This window comes from Mya arenaria, chromosome 11 (genome assembly GCF_026914265.1).
Source record: "Mya arenaria isolate MELC-2E11 chromosome 11, ASM2691426v1".
NCBI lineage: Eukaryota > Metazoa > Mollusca > Bivalvia > Myida > Myidae > Mya > Mya arenaria.
This window is the reverse complement of record NC_069132.1, coordinates 39,806,950-39,831,297: the sequence shown is the minus strand read 5'-3', so window position 1 is coordinate 39,831,297 and position 24,348 is coordinate 39,806,950. Positions and strand designations below refer to the sequence as shown.

General features: G+C 33.0%; 1 protein-coding gene across 7 annotated transcripts in view; it reads left to right on the top strand.

Moving 5' to 3' along the window:
- The first annotated feature begins 1,216 nt into the window (after positions 1–1,216).
- The window catches only part of LOC128208775 (serine/threonine-protein phosphatase 4 regulatory subunit 4-like), a 75,453-nt gene continuing 52,321 nt past the window's right edge, over positions 1,217–24,348 (top strand). For 2 of the 7 annotated variants that reach the window (XM_052912370.1, XM_052912367.1), the window contains exon 1: positions 13,980–15,078. In XM_052912370.1, coding sequence (XP_052768330.1) covers positions 14,810–15,078 — 269 coding nt within the window. In that variant the 5' untranslated portion in view covers positions 13,980–14,809. Of the gene's footprint in view, positions 1,442–4,996; positions 5,071–13,978; positions 15,079–24,348 lie in introns of those variants that run through there. The other 5 variants (XM_052912373.1, XM_052912368.1, XM_052912372.1 and 2 more) reach the window with 4 other exon arrangements.

Here is a 24,348-nt window from a genome sequence, read left to right as displayed (position 1 = left end):
GTGTAGGTCCTAATTCCTTGTAACAACAGGGATAGTTACCTTCAGGTGTAGGTCCTAATTCCTTGTAACAACAGGGATAGTTACCTTCAGGTGTAGGTCCTAATTCATTGAAACAACAGGGATAGTTACCTTCAGGTGTAGGTCCTAATTCCTTGTAACAACAGGGATAGTTACCTTCAGGTGTGTGTCCTAATTCCTTGTTACAACAGGGATATTTTCCATCAGGTGTTGGTCCTAATTCGTTGTAACATTATGGATATTTACTTTCAGGTGTGTGTCCTAATTCCTTATAACACCAGGGATATTAACCTTCAGGTGTGGTTATTTTTTAATATTTCCTTTTTATGTTTTCTTTTTCATTACATGACATATTAAATATAAATGTTTATAGTTAACTTAAAGGATAATAAGATGAAGAGAAATATAGATGTGCCACAGACGGGATACACTCAGAAATACACTCTCACATTCAAAGCAAGTGCTTCCAAGAAGAAAATAAGCACCAGCAACATATGCCTGGCTTTAATGGCTACAAATTTTATAGACAAAACAAACACTTTTTGTGAGCAATCATAAAGTTTCCAAAACTACTCTTAGACTCAACATCACTTGCACTTCCATGGTAACAGAAAATTAGCAAGCTGGATAGATTAAAGAGCATGTGATTAAATTGAAAAAAATATTGTACACAACATGTACTCTATGTACAGTATGGATTATATTAAAAAGACAATGTTATTTTTGACAATTTTGAAAGAAGTTTATGCTATCCCGTCTGAGCGGCGAATTAACAGTTCAATACTCGAGATGCACGAGGAAAATTCCTTATTTACGCACGAATTCTCAAAATAGTACCGTTTTAAAAAAAAATATAATCATAAAACGCAGTTCGATATAATAAATACATTTACATTCAAATCGTTACACAAGCACGTTTATGCACACTTAATTAATACAAACTGCAATTTTTTTGTCTAAACGCTGCAAGTATGATGTATATTATTGGTTCCAAATAAATCCCATCCTATTAAGAACAGTGAGTTTTTTTCAAAATAACAAATCAGAGTATTGCAAGGGAAGTAAATATGTTAATATTTGCTCTGATTTGAAGTAATAACTGCTTCCCTTTATTTGCAATATTCTAGTCTTCTGTAACCGCAAAATCCCGCGAGAGCGCGCACCTGTCTGGAGATTTAGAAAGAGCATCATGGCGGCCTGTGTTGTCAAGTAAAGCCAACAGTTTGTCACACGTTTTTATTTTAAGTAAATGCTATTAAGAAACGCTGACAGGTAAACCTGAGCATTAAATTTGTTGAACTGGATTAAGGAGAAGAAAATGGTGCGGTGATATTTCATGATGGAAGTGAAAGATGCCAGTACGTCACTGGCTGACGATTTGAAAGAGTTAACTATAGAAAGACCTGTCACCAAGGCTTTAAAGGTAGAAAATGAAAGTTTTCTATATTAAACAAGCAATCACTATTTTTCTTCTGATAATATAACTAAATATTTTTTTTTGCATTTTCACTTCTTCTTCATGTTTACAAATATGCCAGCTCATTTTACTATTAATTTTGAGGGAAGCATTTAAGCTATCAAATTTAAAGTTCATAGGGGTTTAGATATACATTTTATTTTAAAAAGGGCAAGGTATTGAACAGAAGGTAGGTATAAAATCAAGAATTGGGTTTACTTGAATTTTTGGTTTTCAATTGCCAAATATATTAAGATTGTATGCAATTAAAGTCATAGTATCAGTTTCAATCAAAATGAAAGAAATATAAATGTAATTAAATGATTATCTTTAGCATTTCATTCTCTGACGGCAGAAGAGTGCATATGCTGGTCTCCAAGAGGGATGAAGAGTGTAACAAAAAGGACAGGTTGCAACCCTTATAAGCTTAAACCCTAAAGTTCATCAGGCATATCTACATACTCATTTGCAGTTTTGTCTTTAAAATTAAACTGAAGAAGATGTGGGAGTTGTTCTGGGCCTGATCATACAGCTGCACATCACATGTCTTCCCTCTAGGGGTACAGAGATAAAGTTTTACCATATTTGGCAAACTTTTTATCTCTTCTATTAATCCATTCTTGCCTTACCTTTCTTAGCAATTCTACTGTCATCTTAATTCTGATTTTCTTGAACAGGCCTGAATAATTCTGGGCTTGAGCCCACAGCTGTCACATGTCTAGGGGTACAGAGACAAAGTTGTACCATATTTGGCAAACTTGTTATCTCTTCTTATAATCCATTCTTGCCTTACCTTTCTTAGCAATTCTACTGTCATCTTAATTCTAATTTTCTTGAACAGGCCTAAATAATCATATAACTGTTAGACTGTCTAATGCGCCAAGTGTGAAGTTTTACTCGTAACAGACAGAATACTCGCACTTAACACTGTCTCTCTATTGAGCAACAATGTAGCTTTTACAGCAGTGTGGTGGGGCATCCGCCTTTCGAGCGAGAGATTGTGGGTTCAACCACTGACAGCTGCACATACATGTAGCAATTTGTGCAGTATGCTACACATGTACACATTATTTGTACCATAAACCATTTATGATGCAACATTTCAAAAAAGAAAAACTATCAGAATTTACTCAAGATGTGGCAATTGCTTCTGAAGCAAAAGTCAGGTCTATACAAAAACATAATAAATATGTTGTTATTTCAAATAGCTTTAATTCAATGATGTCTTTGTTTCAAATCTGCAGTGCAGACATGCTGACAAGGCATCTGTTTTTCATTTGTGTTTGAAATTTACAAGATAAAAGGGAGACTATAATCTTGTACCAAAAAACACTTGATCTGTCGAAGATATAAAAGAACAGTTTTTAAATTAAAAGAACAGCACTTTTTATTAGTTTTAGATTTAAAATAATAAGTATCAGGTATTCAGTTATGTGGTGTCCAAAGTAATGACAATTGCAAAACGCAAGTGCAAAAGTAAAAAATTATAGTAGTGCAGTGTTTTTTTGTAAATGGGACTCGAGGGCCCTTTTTAGTGTTAAATTAGTGTCAACATGCCTTAAATTGTGAAATAACCTAGCATGCTGGTAGGGCAAAGCTCCCTTTAAGTGACTGGGTTTGAACCATTTGAAGAGCCTGATTGCATTTAAACATATCTGTACTAGTTGTTTATAAATTGGAATTGTATATATATATATATATACTAAAAGGATTGTGCAAAAAACACTGTGGTGGAAGAGGAAACCAAAGTCAAACCTTTTTTAGGTCTAAGTGCACTATAGCCCTTTCAATATTTAAAAAAAAAACAGTTATAATTAATATGCTCAATTGTTTTTCAAACAAGAACCTTTCTGTCAATAATTAAAACTGCTCATTCTACAACTTTCTGACATGAATTAACCCATTAGATTGTGCCTTTAAATACTGTCGAGTTGGGGAAATTGGCATAGGGGAATATCTCTAGTGTGGATATTTGATTCCAGCCATAAACTATTTATTGACATGTTAATTGCACCAATTTGTGCTTTGTATTGATTTCATTTTTTTTTTTTTTTATATAGATTTTCAATACAATCAAGGAGAGAGTGCTGCAAACATTAAATTGGTCTGTTATACACTTGAAGAGTTCTAAGTAGATGAAAAAAGACTGTATCATTGGTTTCACAGTTTAAAGTGTTGATATGAATTAAGTGATGCATTTGATTCAATGCAAATTACATATTTCAAACTAAAATCAGTTTTTGTCAAGGTCGCTGTTTGCTTAATAGAAAACTGGTAATTTAATAAATGAATGAACAAAAAATGTAAATTAAATTCAGGGCTTCCTCCAATTCATTATTTTATATAGCAGGGCTCTGAGCGAGGCCTAAATAGCAGGTTAAGTTAACTTCTTAGAATACAACCTAGTATTACTTCAGTCTAGTACTTAATGATTGCCTATCTGCATTTTTTTTACTGGAGTACAACCTAGTATAACTTCGCATAGTACTTAATGATTGCCTATCTGCATTTTTTTGGCTGGACATGTAAGTTAACTTTTTATAGCGCCCCTACACCAAACTTTCCAACACACCGGTCTCAGTCGTTGTTTCTATGGCTTACATTATGAAAGAGGAAGTTTTATGGTAAAATTTACGGCACTAAGCCTACTGTTTTTCAGGATGTTCTCACTTTGGTTAAGGTAGTTCGCATAGAGTATTGTTTCCACAACTGGTGGGGATAACAGGCATAACAATGTATGATAAACACAGCCACCTTTATTTTCTATTCATTCCAAAAGCGTTAAATCTAAATATGTTACTTTGGGTGCAAAACATAATCGACAGCGCCGCTTCTTACTCAACAGCACCATCACTTGAGCAACAGCACCACCACTTTTATAAATTATGATGTGCATATTTCCTTTTTTAAGAAGTGCTTATTAGTTTGGTTGTGTTGTGTAAGAACTATAACAGTTATATCTGCATGCACCCGAATGTTCTTACGGTTTGGTAAGCAATGAAATGAACTTGAAATGTTAGCAAAACATGCACTAGTTCGATTTGGGAGAAAAGCTGCACCACAGTTCTCACAATATTGAAACAAAATCATAGCCAACCTGCACTAAAAGTGTTCTTACATGGTACCACGTTGTACGATTTTCAAAAATAATTATCTGTTAGAATTATTAAATAAAATATAGATCATACTCACACGTGAATAATTAAACATTAGGAATAGCTGCACTACAGAAGTGTCAACAGGTCATTTTCTTTGCACCACCGATAAGTGATGGAGCTGGCATTTAGAGGCCGTGAGCTAGTGTTGTAAAGATCTTGTGTGATTTTCAAGAAATACACTGCTTTTTATTCATTTACAGAAACTGTGTCTTATCAAGTGGGAAAATATCAAGATTTTTTTGTTAAAATGCACACTTTTTTCAAGGGAAACAGGCTTCAGAAGGCAGTCTTAAAATTGCACAAAGAAAAATCACTAAAATGATATACTTTGACAGAACATTTCAGTTTTATTCTCATTTTTCAGTCTTCCGAGGAGCTAGAGGAGCTGACCGTCGATGAACAGCTCAGTGACATCGAAAGAGCTGTCTACCTGCTCAGGTAAACATTCTCACATGTGGACACATTATATTTATATATATTGATATTCAACAAACTACTTTTTTCCAAATTCTATAGTAGGGCCAATTATTTGCTTCTGTCCATCCATTTTTTTTATTTATTTAAAGTCAGTGTTGTTGTTTTTTGGAATTATTTTCACCGCCTGTTCTTTCACAATTGGAAATTTTGTTCGATTTTGGGAAAATGACAAAATCATGCTTAAATAGCAAATATAATAGCAAATATACATTTTAACGTTTTCATGCATACATTATGCTGTCAGATAGCAAGTCTTATTAAGATTTTGTTTTTAATAAATTCTTGGCTTTTTTTTATTCATTCACAGGATCTGTATTCAATAAATTGGGAAAACATTATGAACTTTTCGGGGAAAATGAACACATTTCACTAGGGGAAACGGCCTTAAGAAGGCAGTAATTTGCACCAAAAAAATCACTGGAAGTTACAGCATATAAATTATACAGCTTTCTGCAAATTGGAATTTTTGGAAGTGAGTTGTAAATATGTCAATCTTAGTTTTATTATAATTACATGGTAAATTTCCAACAGTCTGGTTGAGGTTTTCTTTTTCCAAATGTAAGAAAGGTTCATGACATTTACCTGAAATATGCAACTTGTTTCAACACCATTACTTTTGATAAGTTACATGAAAGACCTCACACGAATGGTCATTGAATACAATTAAACAAACAAAAAACGTTTTTTTTTAGTAATCAACTTGAAGGTTGCATTCTCACAGATTGACCGTTTTAACAACTTTTAATTTTTAGTCTTGGAATGAGCCATTTTTGCATAAATGTCTGGAAACCATTGATATAAGACTTCTGACAAAAAAAACAGATCACAGTTTTCATATTTACATTAAAAAAAATAATGTTTTATGGCCATAATATTCAACTGAGGCTTGGTACTTATTTTGGGCGCATAACTCTTGCTTTAATAGTTGTTGAGTTATGCCCCTTTTTTAATGGAATAAACAACAAACAAGGATTTTGTGATCACTCTACGACACCCTTCTTTCAAGCGACCATGGCAATAACATAATTGTTTCACATACAAGATCTCTTGATAATAAACTCTCTTTGCAAATAATGGCCTGATGATATTTAAGAACAAAGACAATGCACTAAAATTGTTCAAAGCTTCAATGCAACATTGTTGCTAGATTAACGATTATGCGCTTTTGAAAAGGGTATTGGAAGCTGACATTTGCTTTGATCTAAATATAAAAGCACTTGTATTCCTCTTGGGATTGTTAAAATTAGTTAAATTGGCACTCTGCTTATTTCTGTGTTGGTTCACACTTTTATCAAGGACTTTTATAGATTTATTTCAGTCAATATTTTTGTTTGTAAATAGGATTTACTGTGTGTAAATTGCAAAGTGAAATGAAATGTCACGTTGAATAGTAGGTCATAATACAAGTGCTCTAATATTAAATATTTAAGGTATTGGATGTACTAATAGGCCATTCGTTTCATGATGCCATTAGTGATAAGGCCTAAAAAACAGACTTCTGGTTCAAGTTCTAAGCCGACTTTATGTACAAAATAGGCCGTGACTTTACAGATTTAATAGTCTGTCTGTTAATTTTTTATATTTTTTTTTCTGTGTTTGTTTGAATATGTACAGTAAAAAAGCTTTGCACTGAATTTCACTTTAAAGGGACTGTGTCACAGATTGGCACCAAAAAAGTTTTATTCTGTAACGAATCTCAGGACAATTATCTAATAGAATGTGTTACGCTTTGATATCATAATTGTAAAAAAAGTACCAAAATGTAAAAAAAAAATTGTGTCGGAGACCAGGTTCGAACCCGTGTCGCCAAAATTGAAGTCTAGCGTCTTACTCACTGAGCGACAAAAGCTTATTCTAATCAGGTGACATAATTAAGCTATACACCTACCTCGGTAATATCATGTGATAACACCGACTAGCCAATCACGCATAAGGAATGAATTGTACCTGGTAGACATACCCAGTAATCTTTTTTAATGGAAAAATACGAAATAACTGCTAAACTTCAAGAAATTGTAAACTATGTGGTACTTTAGTTAGTAAGTTTCAATGCATTGTACACATCGATGCCAAGTTTATGTCAATTTTTGACAATTTTTTTTTTTTCGCTATTTTTTTATACGTGAGACAGCCCTTTTAACACCATTCCCCAACGATGACAATAACGTTAAATATTTAAGGTATTGGACGTACAAATATGTTCCCTTGACTAACTCATGATAAATATGATCTTACCTTAGAAGCCTGTTTCAGCACAGCAGTTATTCTGAGCTATGTTTGTGGTTAGGGAATCATGATCAGATACAATTGATTATTTCCTGTTTTTAATGACCAGTGTTTTGCTTAAGATTGGATAAACAGATTAAGATTTTTTCCCCCATAAAGTGTGACATCGCTAAATTATTGGAAATTGAATTGAAATTTAATTGCATTGTACTGATCCAAACTTATATTATTTTTTAAAAAAATCAAAATCTATAAATACTAGTTATTGTAAAATACTATTGAGGGAATGAGACTTTAAGAATATTTTTCAAACAAATTTTTGAGCTAGGGAGTCAAATTCAGTCATGCAAAAATTAAATTATATTTATATAAAAACGTTACTGGCGTCATTGGAGAAGCGTGATGAAGCATTATCTTCTGTATAATGCTTTGAAAGTTTTTAATAACATAATAAAAGACAGACTTAATTTAAAAAAAAAAAATTCAACTTGTAACTGATTATAAAAACGATAGGCGCCTTTCATAGGTCAGGGTCGTGTAATCTTAACAAAATGTATTCCTTTTTTAGGCCTAGTTTGGCTGGCTCACTTTCTAGAGCAGGAATCACCACAATGTCTGGTTAAATCCCTCAGTCGTCCATACTGGAATCCATTAGTATTGACATTAAACAAAACCCGCTGCCAGGGGCATTATCTACATACATTATATTTACATTTTCGATCAATGTTATCGTCTTCTGAATATGAATTAGTTGATAGAAGTTCTTATGTTATTGTGTTTTGCATATCTTGGTCAGAAATTTACATACTGTCTAGTGGGCAAGATTTTGAGGACCCTTGACATAATTATATGCAAACTTAGGCCACAAAAATAAATAATTTGTTTGTCGTTTTCCCTACCAGCATATTTATATGTGGTAAGGTAGTTTTTTGGGGGTGTTTTTTTTACCTTGTAACGTTTTAATTCTGTCATGGAAAAATATGACCATTTAAAGACTTAAAAACTTTTGAGTTGGGAGTATTTTTTTTGAGTTGGTCAGGCAATGCCAAGTAAACTTATTATTAATTGTGGCCTTATTTAAGAATTGTACCGTATATGTCCTATTTACAGTATTTTTTATTACACAACCAAAGTTTTCCAAATATTTAGTGCCTGTTCGTGGTGGTGTTGAAGGATTTTCAGTATTTGCTTCAATGATATATTTTTGTTATTTTGTGATTAAGTTTGTGTCAACGTTTGATAACAGTGACTTGAAGTGTTTACTTCTCCGACTGTCGCAAACATTTTCAAGTGACAACTATGCGATAATCATGCTGAAAATGACACTTTTTTCAATCAACTGGACGTGAATGGTATTTGTTTAAGATAGATGGGAAATAAAGTTATATTGTATCTACGTGTTTAGGGACAAAACCAATGACATAATTTATGAATTTGTTATTCAATGAGTTGTTTTATTTAACCTAAATAAGATTAGGTTTCGCAGTATGCATAATTGTATTCAATAATTTAAAATTCACGTCTATTTAAGTAAATAATTATATTCATTTTTTTCTGTTGGAAATTAGGTTAATGTTTTCTGTAATATTTTTTTCTAAAAGCTGCACTCTAACAGATTGACCATTTTGACTACTTTTTTATATTTTGTCTTGGAATGAGCCAATTTTGGCATAGATGTCTTGAAACCAGTGATTTAAGATTGCGGACGAAATAACATTTAGCATTATTTCATATTGACGTTAAAAAATGATGTTTTATGGCTAAAAGCGTTACTAAAGATTTAAGAAAACTAAATTTTTGTCAGTTTTCCTAACTATTAAGATCTGTTCTATTGTGAGTTATCTTACGTGACTAAATTGAAGGCATTGATACAAAATTAGCTGATTCTGAGACAATTCAGAACTAGAAAAATAAAAACTGTCCGACTTTATAATTAATAGTAATATTTCATTTATTTTGATCAAATAATTTTATTTTTTTATTAAAATGCCGAAGATTGTTATATATATTAGTTGCAAAGAAATAAGGGAAATGGAAAAGCAGTTAAAAAGTATATATAGCCTTAGTAGCTCTAATTGCAAAATTAACTAAAAAGAAATTATTTAAGAAATAAAGAGTGCTAAAAAGTGTTCAAAATGAAATTTTACAGCTAGTAGTGGTGTCCCCTTCAAATACATCCGAAGACAAGAATGATGAGATTGTGTTTGTTGATCAAGTTTATTAATGAGTCGCATTCTTTCAGAGAGGAGTCATTTGGCTCATAAGTCCCTTGATGATGCTCTTGTAAATCCTCCCACTCAGTCATTGTTCTAGGCTGGCCAGTCACCCAACTACAGCAGACTCCAGGGGTGATCGCAAAAATGGTTTAAGTGACATTGAAATTGTGACCATTTGTTTTCATTTCAGGATTTTTGGCCATTAAAGAAGGTAGCCTCAATTTTGAAAAATAGCAACAACAACAGCATGTATAAAGAAAAGCTTCCACTGTTGATCTCAGAAGTTGATCTAATTGATATTAAAAAAAAATATATGTCAATAACTCAATGCTGTTGCCAATCCTGTGAAGCAACACATCATTCAATGATTTTTCAGAACATTGTTTAAGTTAAAATGGTTAACGACATTGATGTTAAATTTTTATGATGCGATATTAAAAAAATATGTCAATAACTCATGTTTGTTGAAAAATTGACAGTTCTGTGAAGCAACACATCAATGAAAACGTATTGGGCAGATTGTTCAGAACTTTGTGTAAAATGATTAACAACATCAGTGTTAACTTTTAAAGGTGAACTATTTTATGATGTGATCATATATCAGGGCTTTTTCTATAGTACCCACGGGTCTCGGACCCATTCCCAAAGCAAAATATAAGATATTTTTTCCAATATTCAGAAAAAAATCCCAATCCAAAAAAAAAAAAATGTTTTTTTTTTTTGTTTTTTTTAGAAATTCTATTAACCTGTACTGGTTCATTTTCAACATCCTAATAAATTATGTTATGTGAAGTTTTTTTTGGTAATGGAACTCAGAAATCATTGATTTTCATCACTTTCAGAGATCTGAAATATAAAATTTATCTGTCATGATTTATTGCAATAGATATTTACACCCCAAGGATTGATATTTCAGCCATTGTGGGTCTTTTGAAGGGAAAATAAACTCATATTTAATCATTTTCTAATTCGCAGGAGACTAGACAGCTTTTTCTTTTAACTATAAAATTTCCCAATTTTGGCATTTTCACGACGCAAAATTTCCAAAAATGTCTAGGGTCTTTTTCCCAAAATGGGCAGAAAAAGCCCTGTATATTTTAAATATAACAAGTCTAGCTGAAACAGTTGTCTCAAATCTTATTAGAACTTCTTTAGATTGCAATAATTATTGAATCCATCAAATGTTCAGAGCAGTTACAAAGATTTATAAGTTAACAATGATGATGTTAACAACATTGATAACTTTAACCAAGTTCTGAACAAGTTACCCATTTAAAACCTTTTGCTCTCAACCCCGAACTGCTGCAGTTTTCCCAGACATTTAAATATTGTCATCTTAAGGCAAGAACTCAATAACTGCTTTTATTTCTATATGTTGTTAGTCAGTGTTTGCACTAGGGTGACAATATGATAGCTCATTTTCTGCCTGGTCAGTAAATTGATTATTGCCCATGAATCATGTTTCCCATTGTTCTCTCATTGTTTAGTTAGTGGCCACTGGAGGTGTTTGATGCTGTCTCAGACCTCTTAAGGTCACTCCAAGCTCATTAAAAGCTTTCATGGACTTTTCAACCCTGTTATAGCAGTGTTTGGCTCTTGTTGATACGGAGATGACATTCTTGAGTTTCTCTGGGTCATGATATTTTTATGGACCTGGTATTCTGGGAGGTCATTCTGTGACCCCCCCCCCCTCATAAAAAATTGTTTGGTTAGGGTAACATCTTTTTCAATAATAGGTAGGATAGATAGGCTTTTTTTAATTTATTAGGGTTAATGAAATTAAGAACATTAGATAAGAATGTCATCATTGAAATATTGTGTTCAAATAATTTTCTATATATAAAACTTTAAACTACATAAAAAAAAAATTATGTATGAAAAAACCCATTCAAAAAAATATTTATTCAATTTTATTTCTATTCTTTTTTTATCAACCTGGTTTAAAAACAATATAGTCAGCGCCTATTTTGTAGTTAGGGTCAGGTAACCCGAACCAATTTTTTTTTGGTTATCACCCAGGAAATCTTAATTAATCATTGTTATTACATAGCAGATTTTAAATTATGCTCAATGTTCGTCACTATAAAAGCTCTTTAGAGCATAAGCAGTCAGCAAAATTAGTCTTTTGGATGAACTTAAGCCCGAATTCTTACACTAGTGCATGGTATTACATTTTTTGAACAAGCCCTGCTGTATAAAACTTGAATAAATATGAGCAAGCCCAGAAAGCATTTTACCAGTCAGGGCTTGCGGGCTTGTTCTTATTTCGACCACTTCTGTTGTTTTTTTCAGCACACAAGTTATACAAATCTTACTGTTTCATGTCTTATTTACCGATTCAAATGAGGTTCCTGATCAGGTGACAAACAATTTCCCAGAAATCTGCACAAAATAGAGGCTTCTCGTGTTGCACGTTTTTCAAATTTTTATCTAAATCATCAACTGTTAATGTGCCAGTGAGTATTCATTACAAAATGCATTTATTATATATGACATCGCTCAAATATCATTTTGTCATATATTGGAGTAATTAATAATTAAAGAAATAATAGAAGTACATAATAGTTGATAATTTGAATGTGCAGTTTTCATCACTTTTTAAAGCTGTACACTCAAAGATTGACAGTTTTGTCTTTTCTTTAACTTTGTGTTAGAATCAGCCGATTTTGGCATCAATGACTTCATTTCAGTCATATAATATAACTTGAATTAGAACAGATCTAAAATATTTGGTAACTGCTGATAAACTCATTTTTTCTTAAAGCATTCGCTATGCTTTAAGCAATGAAACATCAATGTCCGAATGTAAATATGAAAAACGCGATCTGATCTTTTTTCAGCAGTCTTATAGCACTGGTTTCCAGACGTTTACACAAAAATGGGTCATTCCAAGACAAAAAATAAAAAAGTTGTCTAAACACTCAATAGGTGAGAGTGCAGCTTTAAATTAATGATAATTCGTCTAGTAATAGATGTGAAAAAATTAGAATCATATATTGTCACATGGGCGGAGGTTTTGTGTTCTCCTGCACATTTTAATAACCTGAATGCCCCGAATAATGGCAAGGGTATATCATTTTCCAGATATCTACATTATTTATGAGCACGGTAATTGGAGAAGGAATGATTTATTGCCAGAAAAACCAACACTGTTTTTTCCTGGCCTGTGGTGTAAATGAGGGGGCTAGATGAGGCTTTGACAGCCTGGTTCATGTATGGTGCATTAAGAATTTTCATGAAGTCTTGTGAAAGTGCTTTGGGACTTTAAGCCATCTTGATAATTTTTTAATGGTTTCTGTGAGCTTAGATGATTTTTAATATTTTCCAGTAAGCTTAGATAATTTTCAATGATTTCCGTGAGATTTTGTCTTTTTTAATCTCAATATAAGAATTATGTTTATATTGTCTTTGTCTTATTGTTATAACTTCAAGATGTTAATTACAAAATGATTTAGTTTTAGCCTTCCCCTCACTCGATCCAGCCAAGTTTGATTTGAGTTATTCCCCCTGCTGTATGTCCTTTCGTTGCATTAGTGGTTATTTCTGTTTTAATACATCCATAAAAAAATTGCTATTGTTCGTTTAAAATGTAACGAGACTCACTGTCTTTGAAATGTTTATGCATTCCACATTCTTCTAATTTAAAACAAAAAGTATTCATACATTATTTAAATTAGAAGAATGTGGAATGCATAAACATTTCAAAGACAGTGAGTCTCTTTACATTTTAAACGTTCATCATATAAAAGGTGGATTGGCATTTCCCTACCAATTCAAAAAATACTCTCAATTCGTTTTTTTGCCTATTTAAAGGTTTTCATATTTTTTTTCATTCATTTTGGTAAGTTTTCTTTTTAGGGAGAAATTAAAACAAAAACAAAAAAACCTACTTTACACTTACTCACACATTAAAATGTGACTATAAATAGAGAAACGTAAAACAAACATTTTATTATTTGTGGTCTTATACTTCATAGTATCAAGTTAAGATGTTTGTAAGAAGAATTAATGATAGTTGTTCTGCAGGGCTTAAATATACCGGATGTAACTTCACATATTATAAAATATTATCTCAAAATGACCTTACCTAACCACAACAGCAGTAGAAATCATTTCAGAGACCCCCCAATATCCTCGCCTGGTTTTATACTTAGTGCATTACTGCCTGGCTGACTTATTGGAATCAGCCCTAGAAAACTCTCCAACATTCTGACTTTCAATTCTCTTGGAGTGCTTAACATTCACAAGTTTGTGTTGCCAGCATTTCTGGTGGATATGAATTGTTGTTTCTCCTTTGATTAAACAGCTGTATTTTCCGGGAATTAACATCTAGAAGTTTGTTAGTTAAAGGTTGTGTTTGTGGAGCCGGGAGAAAGTTATATGTAAATTTGTGTCAAGTACCTTTCTTATTATTATTCAAGCCTGAGGGTGACTTTAAGTTATCACGGTTATGAAAAGTTTTGGATTATTATGAGATTGTGTTTATAAACAGCAAATATTTCTTAATTTGTGGACGTATATTTTTTCCTATGGCAATATGAAATGGGATTGACTATAATGATTAATATTTATTCTATTCTGTTGGGTAATGATTTTTTTCTCCTGTAACTCTTCCCAGACTCAGGGAGCCATCATGACATGATCGGAACTTGGATTTTTCTGGATTTAGTGATATAAAATTGTGTCATTTTGTGCAATTTTTTCCAATATGTTGTTCTTTGACATTTAAACATGATTGTTTCTTGTATAAACAAACATTTATGGTAGACTTGAAGGGCTCTAAACTTAATGGAAATGTTATTTCTAAAGATCAAAGGATACATTATTGGTTTCATAATTGTTAAGGTCATAAATCACTAGTATTACCCTATAAAGGCATTGTAGTCTCGTGTGGTTTATTAACTGGTACAGCTGCTGCATTTATATATTGCAATAGATATGTTTTCATTGCATCTTTTATTGATCAATAATATATAGGGCTGTATTATAGTCTCGAATATCATTATACGGATGAAAGCATGACTATAAGGAATTTAATTGAGATCACTATAGCCATCTAATCCTCGCAACAACTGAAAAATTTTGTCATATGAAGTGACTTTCGTGCCAAATTTCATCAAGATCTTAAAGGGATTTTACATGAAAGAGAATGGATTATACATATTATTGGAGAGGTAATCAAGATAATGCAACAGCGTGACTCTCAATTTCTCATTGTGAATCGGATATGCTGATAAGGAAATTCAAAGGATTACCAAATGGGGGTGGAAACGGAATCCATGAAAATCGCTCGAAGCTCAATGGAGGAAATCGAGGTGTTTAAAAACGCGGATTCTCCGACCGGGGAGCGTATAAAGCTCTTCATAGATGAGTTAGAGCCGATAGAGGTTGCTGGGGGATCTGGACATTTAGAGATGCCCCCTCGGCTTCCTGTGCTTCCCCTGCAGGCCTGTGTGGGGCCAGGTGACCTTGACTTTGACCTTGATTTTATGGTCAACCTTGAACTTGACCCTGATGTTGAATATCAGTAAGTATATAATAATGTATGAAGGTCTTGTTAAACATTTTAATACAACTGATACCAATATATGAGGGTTTAATTTTTGTAATACCTTGTTTTTGTAAGTTACATCTTGTTCGGCAATGTACTTTTAGGGAAAAAATTCTACATATTGTTTAATGATAGTCATTTCATTCAATTGTAATAAGGTTAAATTATTACAATTGTAATAAGGTTAAATTATTATAAGGTTAAATTATTACAATTGTAATAAGGTTAAATTATTATAAGGTTAAATTATTACAATTGTAATAAGGTTAAATTATTTGGGACTGAAATTAAGCAGGATATCAAGCTTTTTATCACTGTATACAATCATATTCATTTATCAAATTTAGCGGTTTTTTTGGCAGGCTTTATCTCAGTTTTAATTTTTTTAAACACAGGGTTTATTCTTACTTCCCATGCTGAAAGTTGATGATCTAGCCTTTAATATGTTAGCTTGTAACAATCGTATGCAGTATGATTAAATGTGCTTCTGACATGCAACTGAATAAGTTCCCGTTTCAAGTGATGACTTTCCTGTGGTTAATACAATGAGCAACAGTTTGGTTGATAAATGAGGCCTTTTTGTTCAACCAACTGACTAATATTTTATCAGTTTGTGAAAATGATTCAAATACATGGGGTTTAAAATTCAAAGTCCTCTATTTTTTCCCCCATTCGATCATGTTTAAAGTTTTCACAACAATGATATCTTACTGAATTAAAATTTAAGCTGTTGCATTCATGATTGCTTTTTTTTGTGATCAGGGATTAAACTTTGGATCAAAATGCCATGCGTCTTGACCAAATTCGGATTACACGCAGACATGTACAAGTATGGTATTTCCTTATTGTGTTTTTTAATTACCCGTCTGTAATCACATTTAGCGTTATCTGATTTAGAATTTACAAAATGATCATGCCATGTTCGCAAGGTTAGGCCACAATTAAAAAATATATTGATTGGCCTTACCAGGTAATTAGGTACCTGAACGCTTAATTATTTTATTTTTTTTTCCTTTTAAAAATAATGTTCAATCTTTTACAATACTGTAATGAAAAATGAAAGAACAAAATTTTGACCATCTGAGAGCAAGGCATATTTAATTTTGTGGGTCTGTCAACTGTCGTGCATGGCCATAAACAAACTATTAATTAATTGAGTGGCCTTATGGTTTGCGTTTTCCCTTGGAAGAGAAGATTTCATTTGGGTTTGTTAATCGTGTCATGGTTAAATGTTATTTTCGCTCATTAACTTAATTTTCGACCATTCAAAGATCTCCATAGGGGATTTTTTGTTGTTTTTGTGGTCTTCAAATGTTAGTTTCAGATTTGGTTTACACTGAGGTAGTTTCAAGACAATCAAAAGTTTACAATGATTTGTATAAAGGGTAACCCTCTGAAAGCAAGCAGGACTAGGAGGGGGGCGCAACATTGGGGCACAACTTGAGACATGGGCCCCTCCCCTAAAAACTGAAACATTTAAGCACTTAAAACATGATAAGATTGTGTGGGAGGGGCTGCTAAAATATCCTCCAGGATGAAATTGGCAATCTTAAGTATATTAAAATGATAACAAGCTTAATTGTTCTGTACAGGTTTTTATACTCATTACCGAAAAACATTTTGGTTTTTCCTTGTGGAAATCATTTTAGTTTTGCTTGGGATTTTCCAGCTCAGAGTGAAACACTTAAAATTTGATAAACCAGAGTAAGAGTTCAAACAGTTGTTTCATATTGTAGAAACAAAGATTTCTAGAGACTTATATTGCCCCCTACGTTATAAGTGATAGATAATTCAATATGGTACGCAGCTATATCATATAATAATGTATTAATGTTTCTCGTTACTTTTTGGCAAACTTCTTGGCATTGTTGTCAGAAAAATCCTCGCCTTTATTATAAAACTTGTTAAAGAATTTTACAGCTGTCCATTAAGGTAACACTTAAAACAAAACAAACCCACAGCCATTTTGCCACTTACTGGTAACCTGATCAAAGTCTACATGATTGTAAAACCCCCTGTAGTAAACCCAGTAATGGATCACCATAAAGAACGTGAAGCCCGGTAATTAACAGGTATTTAACATCATTAAAACTGGCTTTGCCATTATTAGCCTCACCCCAGGGAGATGCCACAAGTTGTTATTGGAACATTTGTCTCATCAATGTTAATGTATGTATACAGTTTCTCTAAGATCTAGGATAAAACTATTATAATCATATTATCATCATAAATGACATGTTGTTAAAAATTCAGTAAAAGGCTTTAATCTAATTATGATAATTGTACAGATGATAATTAATTGTACAGAACTCTATAAATCCTTGAAAAAATATGAAGGGAGGGTGGGATGGTTGGGGTTGGGCTGGGGGGGGGGGGGGGGGGGGGGGTCTGAACGCAGAATGAGAAAAAATGGCAGTTTAAGTAATAGTTCCTAATTATAATGTCAATGTGGCACTCATATTCAAAATCCATACATAAGCATGTATAACAAACATTTATTTTGAGTGATAATCCTTTTACTAATCTTACTAAGTAATGCATTTATGGATAATTTAAATTACAGATAACAAGATTGTAACCATATATTTAATAGCTGAAAACACACAAATTTTAAATGACTGGTGGGCCTTTAAGATTTACAATGATCGACTATAATGTCTCATCAGGTAGAAATAATGTGTTTTCTGCACCTTTCTTTCAAATTAAACACTGTATCCTTCATAAGAACCATTGTTTTCGATATTTATTCAACCTTTTTTGTAAATTTAAACAATTGTATTAATTGTGGTACATCTTTTTTGGTAGTTTAGAGTGCATCTTTAATTATTTTGTAAAAAGGCAGCAGGCTACTTGAAAAGGCAGCAGGGTATAGTTAAAAGGAAGCAGGTAACTGGAAAAGGGCAGCAGGGTGTAGTAAAAAGGCAGCAGTACCTAAGAAGGGTGTTGCTAGATGACTTAGATTACAATGTGTCTTCAGCAGACAGGGAACCAAATTGTGACGTCATGTGACCTGAGTTGTGACGTCATGTGACCTGAATTGTGATGTCATGTGACCTGAGTTGTGATGTCATGTGACCTGAGTTGTGACGTCATGTGACCTGAGTTATGAAACTGCAATTCTTAATGATTAATCATGTTACTTATGAAAGGCCAATAGGTGATTTCATTGGCTGGGTATGTTAAATGTAGGTTTTAATCTAAGCTATTTAAAATAAGCATCCGCTCACCTCTGCGTTAACCACCTTTAATTGGTACTATTAGTAAATTTGAAATAATTTTTTCCTTCACATCCTTGACAGCAGCCACCTGCAGATTAAAGGTCTGACCTCAGTGCATTATAGTAAACGCCAAAGCCACAACCAGTTTTAATCTTGATAAAACGTAATTTCACATTCTCCATGTGTTGTTTTTTGGCATATGCCAGAAATTTCCTGCCATACACAGGAACTTAAATAGAGAAGGAACCATATGTCAGACTGGAAAAAAACCTTGCCCTGATTGTGTACATCTGCTGTTCCGCCAGTGTTGTCCATATAGTTTCTGTAAAAGCTAATTGATGGCTGTAAGCAGAATTATTTGGATAATAAGTGTCTAGTTTGTTTTGCAGCCACACAATAAGATCATAATTATCTCCTAAGCCATCTATTATCTGCTGGATGGACATGGGCAGGTGTATGGGTCATACAGTCTTGTTCAGTCTAATTAACTAACTTGATTGTTGAAAGGGGTGGGGTGTGTATTTTTCTCCATTGTTGATATTATATTAAACCATGGCAAATTGTGTTTGGAGTGCAGTCTTTTGTATTGGAGGTTGACTAGGGATTGGCACAGTATAAATGGACTTGAATTACCATGGTTGACTGCGAAGGTGTTTGCCATCACAGTACGAATGAGTTGGCAATCTTACTAACTTGCCAACTTTCCATGTTTGACCATGAATGTGTCTGCCATCTTTCCTTGGTTGACCATGAATGTGTCTGCCATCTTTCCTTGGTTGACCATGAATGTGTCTGTGATCTTACAATGGTTGACCATGAATGTGTCTGCCATCTTTCCTTGGTTGACCATGAATGTGTCAGTGATCTTACAATGGTTGACCATGAATGTGTCTGCCATCTTTCCTTGGTTGACCATGAATGTGTCTGTGATCTTACAATGGTTGACCATGAATGTGTCTGCCATCTTTCCTTGGTTGACCATGAATGTGTCAGTCATCTTACCAATTGGTTGACCATAAATGTGTCTGGCATCTTACCATGGTTGACCATTAATGTATTTGCCATTTAACCATAATTTACCATGAGTGTATATGCCCTCTTATCATGTTTGAAACCTATACCATTAGACCAATGAATCACTCTTCTGTATGTTTTGTTAACAACGATTGGTTTAATACTTCTAGGCTCTCGCGGTTTCTTCATCTGAGTTCTGTATCGTACACTCTTGTGATTTTATCTACTGTTTCTTTTTTGTTGAAGTTTTTGTAGTTATACTGTTACAAGGCCTAGGAGATGGAAATTTCTGAAAATGATTTCTCTGGCTATGATTATATCTGAAAAAAAATATAACAAAAAGCAACAACAATAAAACCCACAACATGTTACATGTATGCATGTAGTATGATTACTGTTTTGCAAGAATCAGCTGTCTGATTTGATAATATTTAGATGTGCAGAAAGTTGTTTAATTAATCATTTCTGCGGTTCCACACCCAGAGGTATTGAAACTATACACGGCGCTTCTGCATGAGTATTTGATTAAAATCATGAGGGTTACTAAGTGGGTGACATAACTGTTTAATTATGTACCATGTTCTCTATGACATTGTTTAATAATTATTCGCTAGGCTTGGCACATGTAAGTGAAAAGTGTTCTAATTTATATCTGCACATTAGTTATTGAACAATTAATCTCCGCCTACTTTTTGCCATTCCAATATGGGAGTTAAAGTACTAACAAAAGCTGAGGGAACACTCTAAACTCGGTACAAGTGCATTAAATTATGGTTGGTATAATTCATAATAAAGTATTGTATAATCACGATAAATGATCTGAATTTGGTTGTCTGGTTAGTGCAGTGGTAAGCCCACTCGCTTTTCACCAAGGCAACCTGTGTTCAATTCCTGGCTAATGGACGCAAGTGAGTTTGGTTAGTGCGGTCACCTAGATGGACAAGTTGGTTTTCTCCGGGTACTCTGGTTTTCCCCACAACACAAGATGACACTCTCGAGGATCAACGTGCCAATGAGAGTGACTTAGTTATCATAACATTTTTGTCAATCGTTGTAAAACATATGTTTAAGCTTTAAAGGGACTGTACTCCAGATTGGCACGGAAAACAGTTTTTTCTGTAACGAATCTCAGGACAATTATTTAATAGAATGTGTTACGCTTTGATATCATAATTGTAAAAAAAAGTACCAAAATGTAAAAAAAAAATTGTGTCGGAGACCGGGTTTGAATCTGTGTCGCCAAAATTGCAGTCCAGCTTCGTATCCACTGAACTACGACGGCTTACTCTAATCGGTTGACATAATTAAGCTATACACCTAACTGGGTAATATCACGTGATAACACCGACTAGCCAATATCATACATAAGGAATGAATTCTACTAGGTAGACTTACCCAGTAATCTTTTTTAATGGAAAAATACAAAATAACTGCTAAACTTAAATAAATTGTAAACTATGTGGTACTTCAGTTAGTAAGTTTCAATGCATTGTACACATTAATACCAAGTTTATTGACAGTTTTCGACATTTTTTTTCTTTTTCGCTTTTTTACATACGGAGTACAGCCCCTTTAAGCTTAAATTAGAAGCACTTCCTAGTCAAGAAGATCATAATTTCACAATATTGTCCCCATCCTTAACAATTAGAGGACGTGATATACCATTAGTTTAAACACCTCAATGGGTATGAATGAATATCAGATCGTCCGATAGTCTTAAATTAAGGTGATCCGATAGTCTATAAGGTGACGATGGACGGTTCAATGGCCTTCATCAAGATAAGACTGAAGTACTGGGTGGCATTGGCTGATACTGAACCTGTAGAAAAATCCCATTATTTGTATCCAAAAATTATTGTCTAATGAGTTATTTGGAAGATATTCTTATTAATCATGATTTGGTTAATTTTAATAAAGGTGGAATTGTCTGCAAATTATGAATCTAGTGGAAAGAAATGTTGGTTACCAATAGGGAAGATAAGAAATTCTTTATCAGTCATGGTGGGGGATGTGGTGGGAAGGGGGAGGGATGGTATGTTTGCAATAAGGACAACATTTGGTACAGGTTACACGAACCTTTCTACAAAATAGGTGCTGATTAACCCAACCATTTTTATAGTCAGTTAAAACCTTTAAAGCTTTTAAAACAGAAGATTTCTTTAACACCATTCTCCAATGATGACAATAATGTTCTTACATAAATCTCAATAATTTAAAAAAAAAAGCTTACCTACCCTACCTGTTTTTGAAAAAGATGTAGCCCTGACTAAACCATTCTTTTGGGCCTTAAATAAAGAAATGTCTGAATATTCTAGGGTTATTACTTATGCGTTTTGATTATAGGGAGGATGTATTCGAGTACTCTAGTGGAATTTTCAAATCGTCGAATATGACATCCAGATCTAAGCGCAAACATAACCCAGGAATAACCCTTTTATTATGTACATTACACGTTAAAATATAATAATAATAATATCATAATAAATGTGATTTTGATGACACACTTTTTTGTTTCTTAATCATTAATGTAATTTTTTAAAGTGCTCAATAATACATAATTGTTATAACGTGACATCAGCTGAGTGGAACACGGCCGTTAACTGCGCACTTGTGTGGAATATGGACTACCGTATTTTGCAATATGTATTGCGTATAGGATTTATGATGGGTATATAATAAATATAATTATATTATGGTGACAGTGAATAACAATGGATGTCATTGTTCAGTAAGTGCTGAAGGTACATGTTTTGAGTTTGATATCCGTCCTGGGTGCAATCAAGTTAAAATAGTTGATTGTCACTATGCAAGCTCAGCCAGGACAAGTGTACAATTGTGATGATTTGAATTAATGAACAACGAAAGATGCGATGCATTTTACATTCTCATGGGAAACATAATGGATTCATGCATGTTTACATAATTCAAATCTGCATCCAATATCATTGTATAGATGGATCATTGTCAATTGTTGAATTTGCGAAAATCACTCTGAGCTTGATGATAAATCACAAGTGAATAACTTATTCAAATTGTTTGGTTAATCCATTTATCCATTTTGTGTGGCCATCCATTTTGTGTGGCCTTACGTTCTGGGAACTGCTATAAAAACTTATTCTGGAGAAGTACCAACAACCCTTCAAATACTGATTTATGGAGTGAAAAGTAAAAAATGAAATTGTACTCCTTGTGATTGCTTTGTGATTGGGAATGAATCTCATTATTTTGTTAGATCTTTTTCAGCCTCAGCATCAGATAAAGTTTCATCATAATTATAGATAATTATCTTTGCTTTGTAAATTTCATGTTTTTGGTATTATATGAAGCCACTGTTGCTGTGTATTTGTAGTAAAATGCATGAATCAAAGACCTAATTATGTTGTACAAGTAATGTATTTCGTTGATTATGTGGAACTACCTACTGAAGAGATGGCTCATACTCCCACAAAACATCCATACATGTCCAGTTTGCATTCACAGGTTCCACGCAGCATCTGACCATTTAAGTCATGGCTTTGAATAACACACCCAAGAATGGGAATGACAAGCGAAACTCTTTGAAGTGTCATATTAAACTGACTTTTCCAAGTCGCTGTTTGAGTGGTACAAATTGACTATTTCTTCAGCACAGCATATAGGGTCATTATGCTTTGTTTAACTAATCTTCAAGAATGTACTTGCTAATTTTCATGAACGTACTTTTATTGCCAACAGATAATAAACAACAACAACACACAAGCAATTATTCAGTAAAAAAATAATATTACACACACAATTTTTTTTACTTTTATGAAATGACGAGCAACAAGCCTTGTTAAGATTGTAATACATATTGATTATTGTTTCTCGTCCCATTATAAAAAAGCAGCTATGATTATCCTGACTCATACAGTCATGTCATTGGGGCAATTTTTCATAATTTGATAGGAACAATATTATTTGTCAATAAATTGTTATTACCATGACATCAGAAAAAAGTTTGTCCTAGTCATGGGAATAGGAATGATGGCCTCTAGGGCACTTAAGTCGGAATTTTGCAATAACTCTGTTCTTACCCATATAAGGGACTAGACACCAGATGAAACAAATGCATAAAAAAATTAAATTGTCAAAAGCTGACATAAAATTTATAGCGTTGTGTTCAACGCATTGAATCTTTAAATTACTGATTAGTTGCATTGCTTACCACTTATGAATTTCGAAGTTTTTGCATAAATTCGAAATTTAGTGGGTTTGTCTATCACGTAATTCCCTGGAGTCAATATAAAAATAGCTTATGCATATTTATCTGTACTAATCACATGACTTATGCTAAGAATATACACTCTTTGTAAATGCATAAACTTAGCTAAGACAGCAACAAAATTGTATTTTATTAGGTATTATTTGCTTCTTACTAGTTCATATTGACAATTCTAGTCTGATTTAGTGGAAATAATTTATAAGCAACATATGATTGTACAGTTTCAAAATCTGCTATAATTATGTACATTGGAAATGACTAAGTGTGTTATTTTTTTTTATCTTTTTTAAACAACTTATGTGTCTTGTTAAAACGATGTATGTATCTCGTTTAAACGACCTATATATCTCATTTTAAGGACGTAATAAGTCGCTAAAACAACTTCTTAACCCTTTTAAACACTTACATATGCATTTAAACTCGTTAAATTCTGATTGACTGTTTTAAACCAGACATGTAATTTGTTTAACGAGATACCTAAGTCGTTTTTACAACAAAGTTGTAAAACTTTAAACGAGCTTCTGATAATGATAAGTTTTAATGAGATACATGAAACAAGATAAAAAATAAAACATGTATGTTATCTCTATGAAACCCTATCAAATCCAGGAATTAAACAGTTTATAACAGTTGGCTGCTAAATGATTCAAGCTTTAAGACCAAGTTTTTGCTACTTGGAAAGTTTTATTGGTTGATATATTTCTTTTCAAACCAGGAGTGAGTCATTTATGGCGGCATGGGTATAAATTGCCTCTCGGATTTCAATTGTCA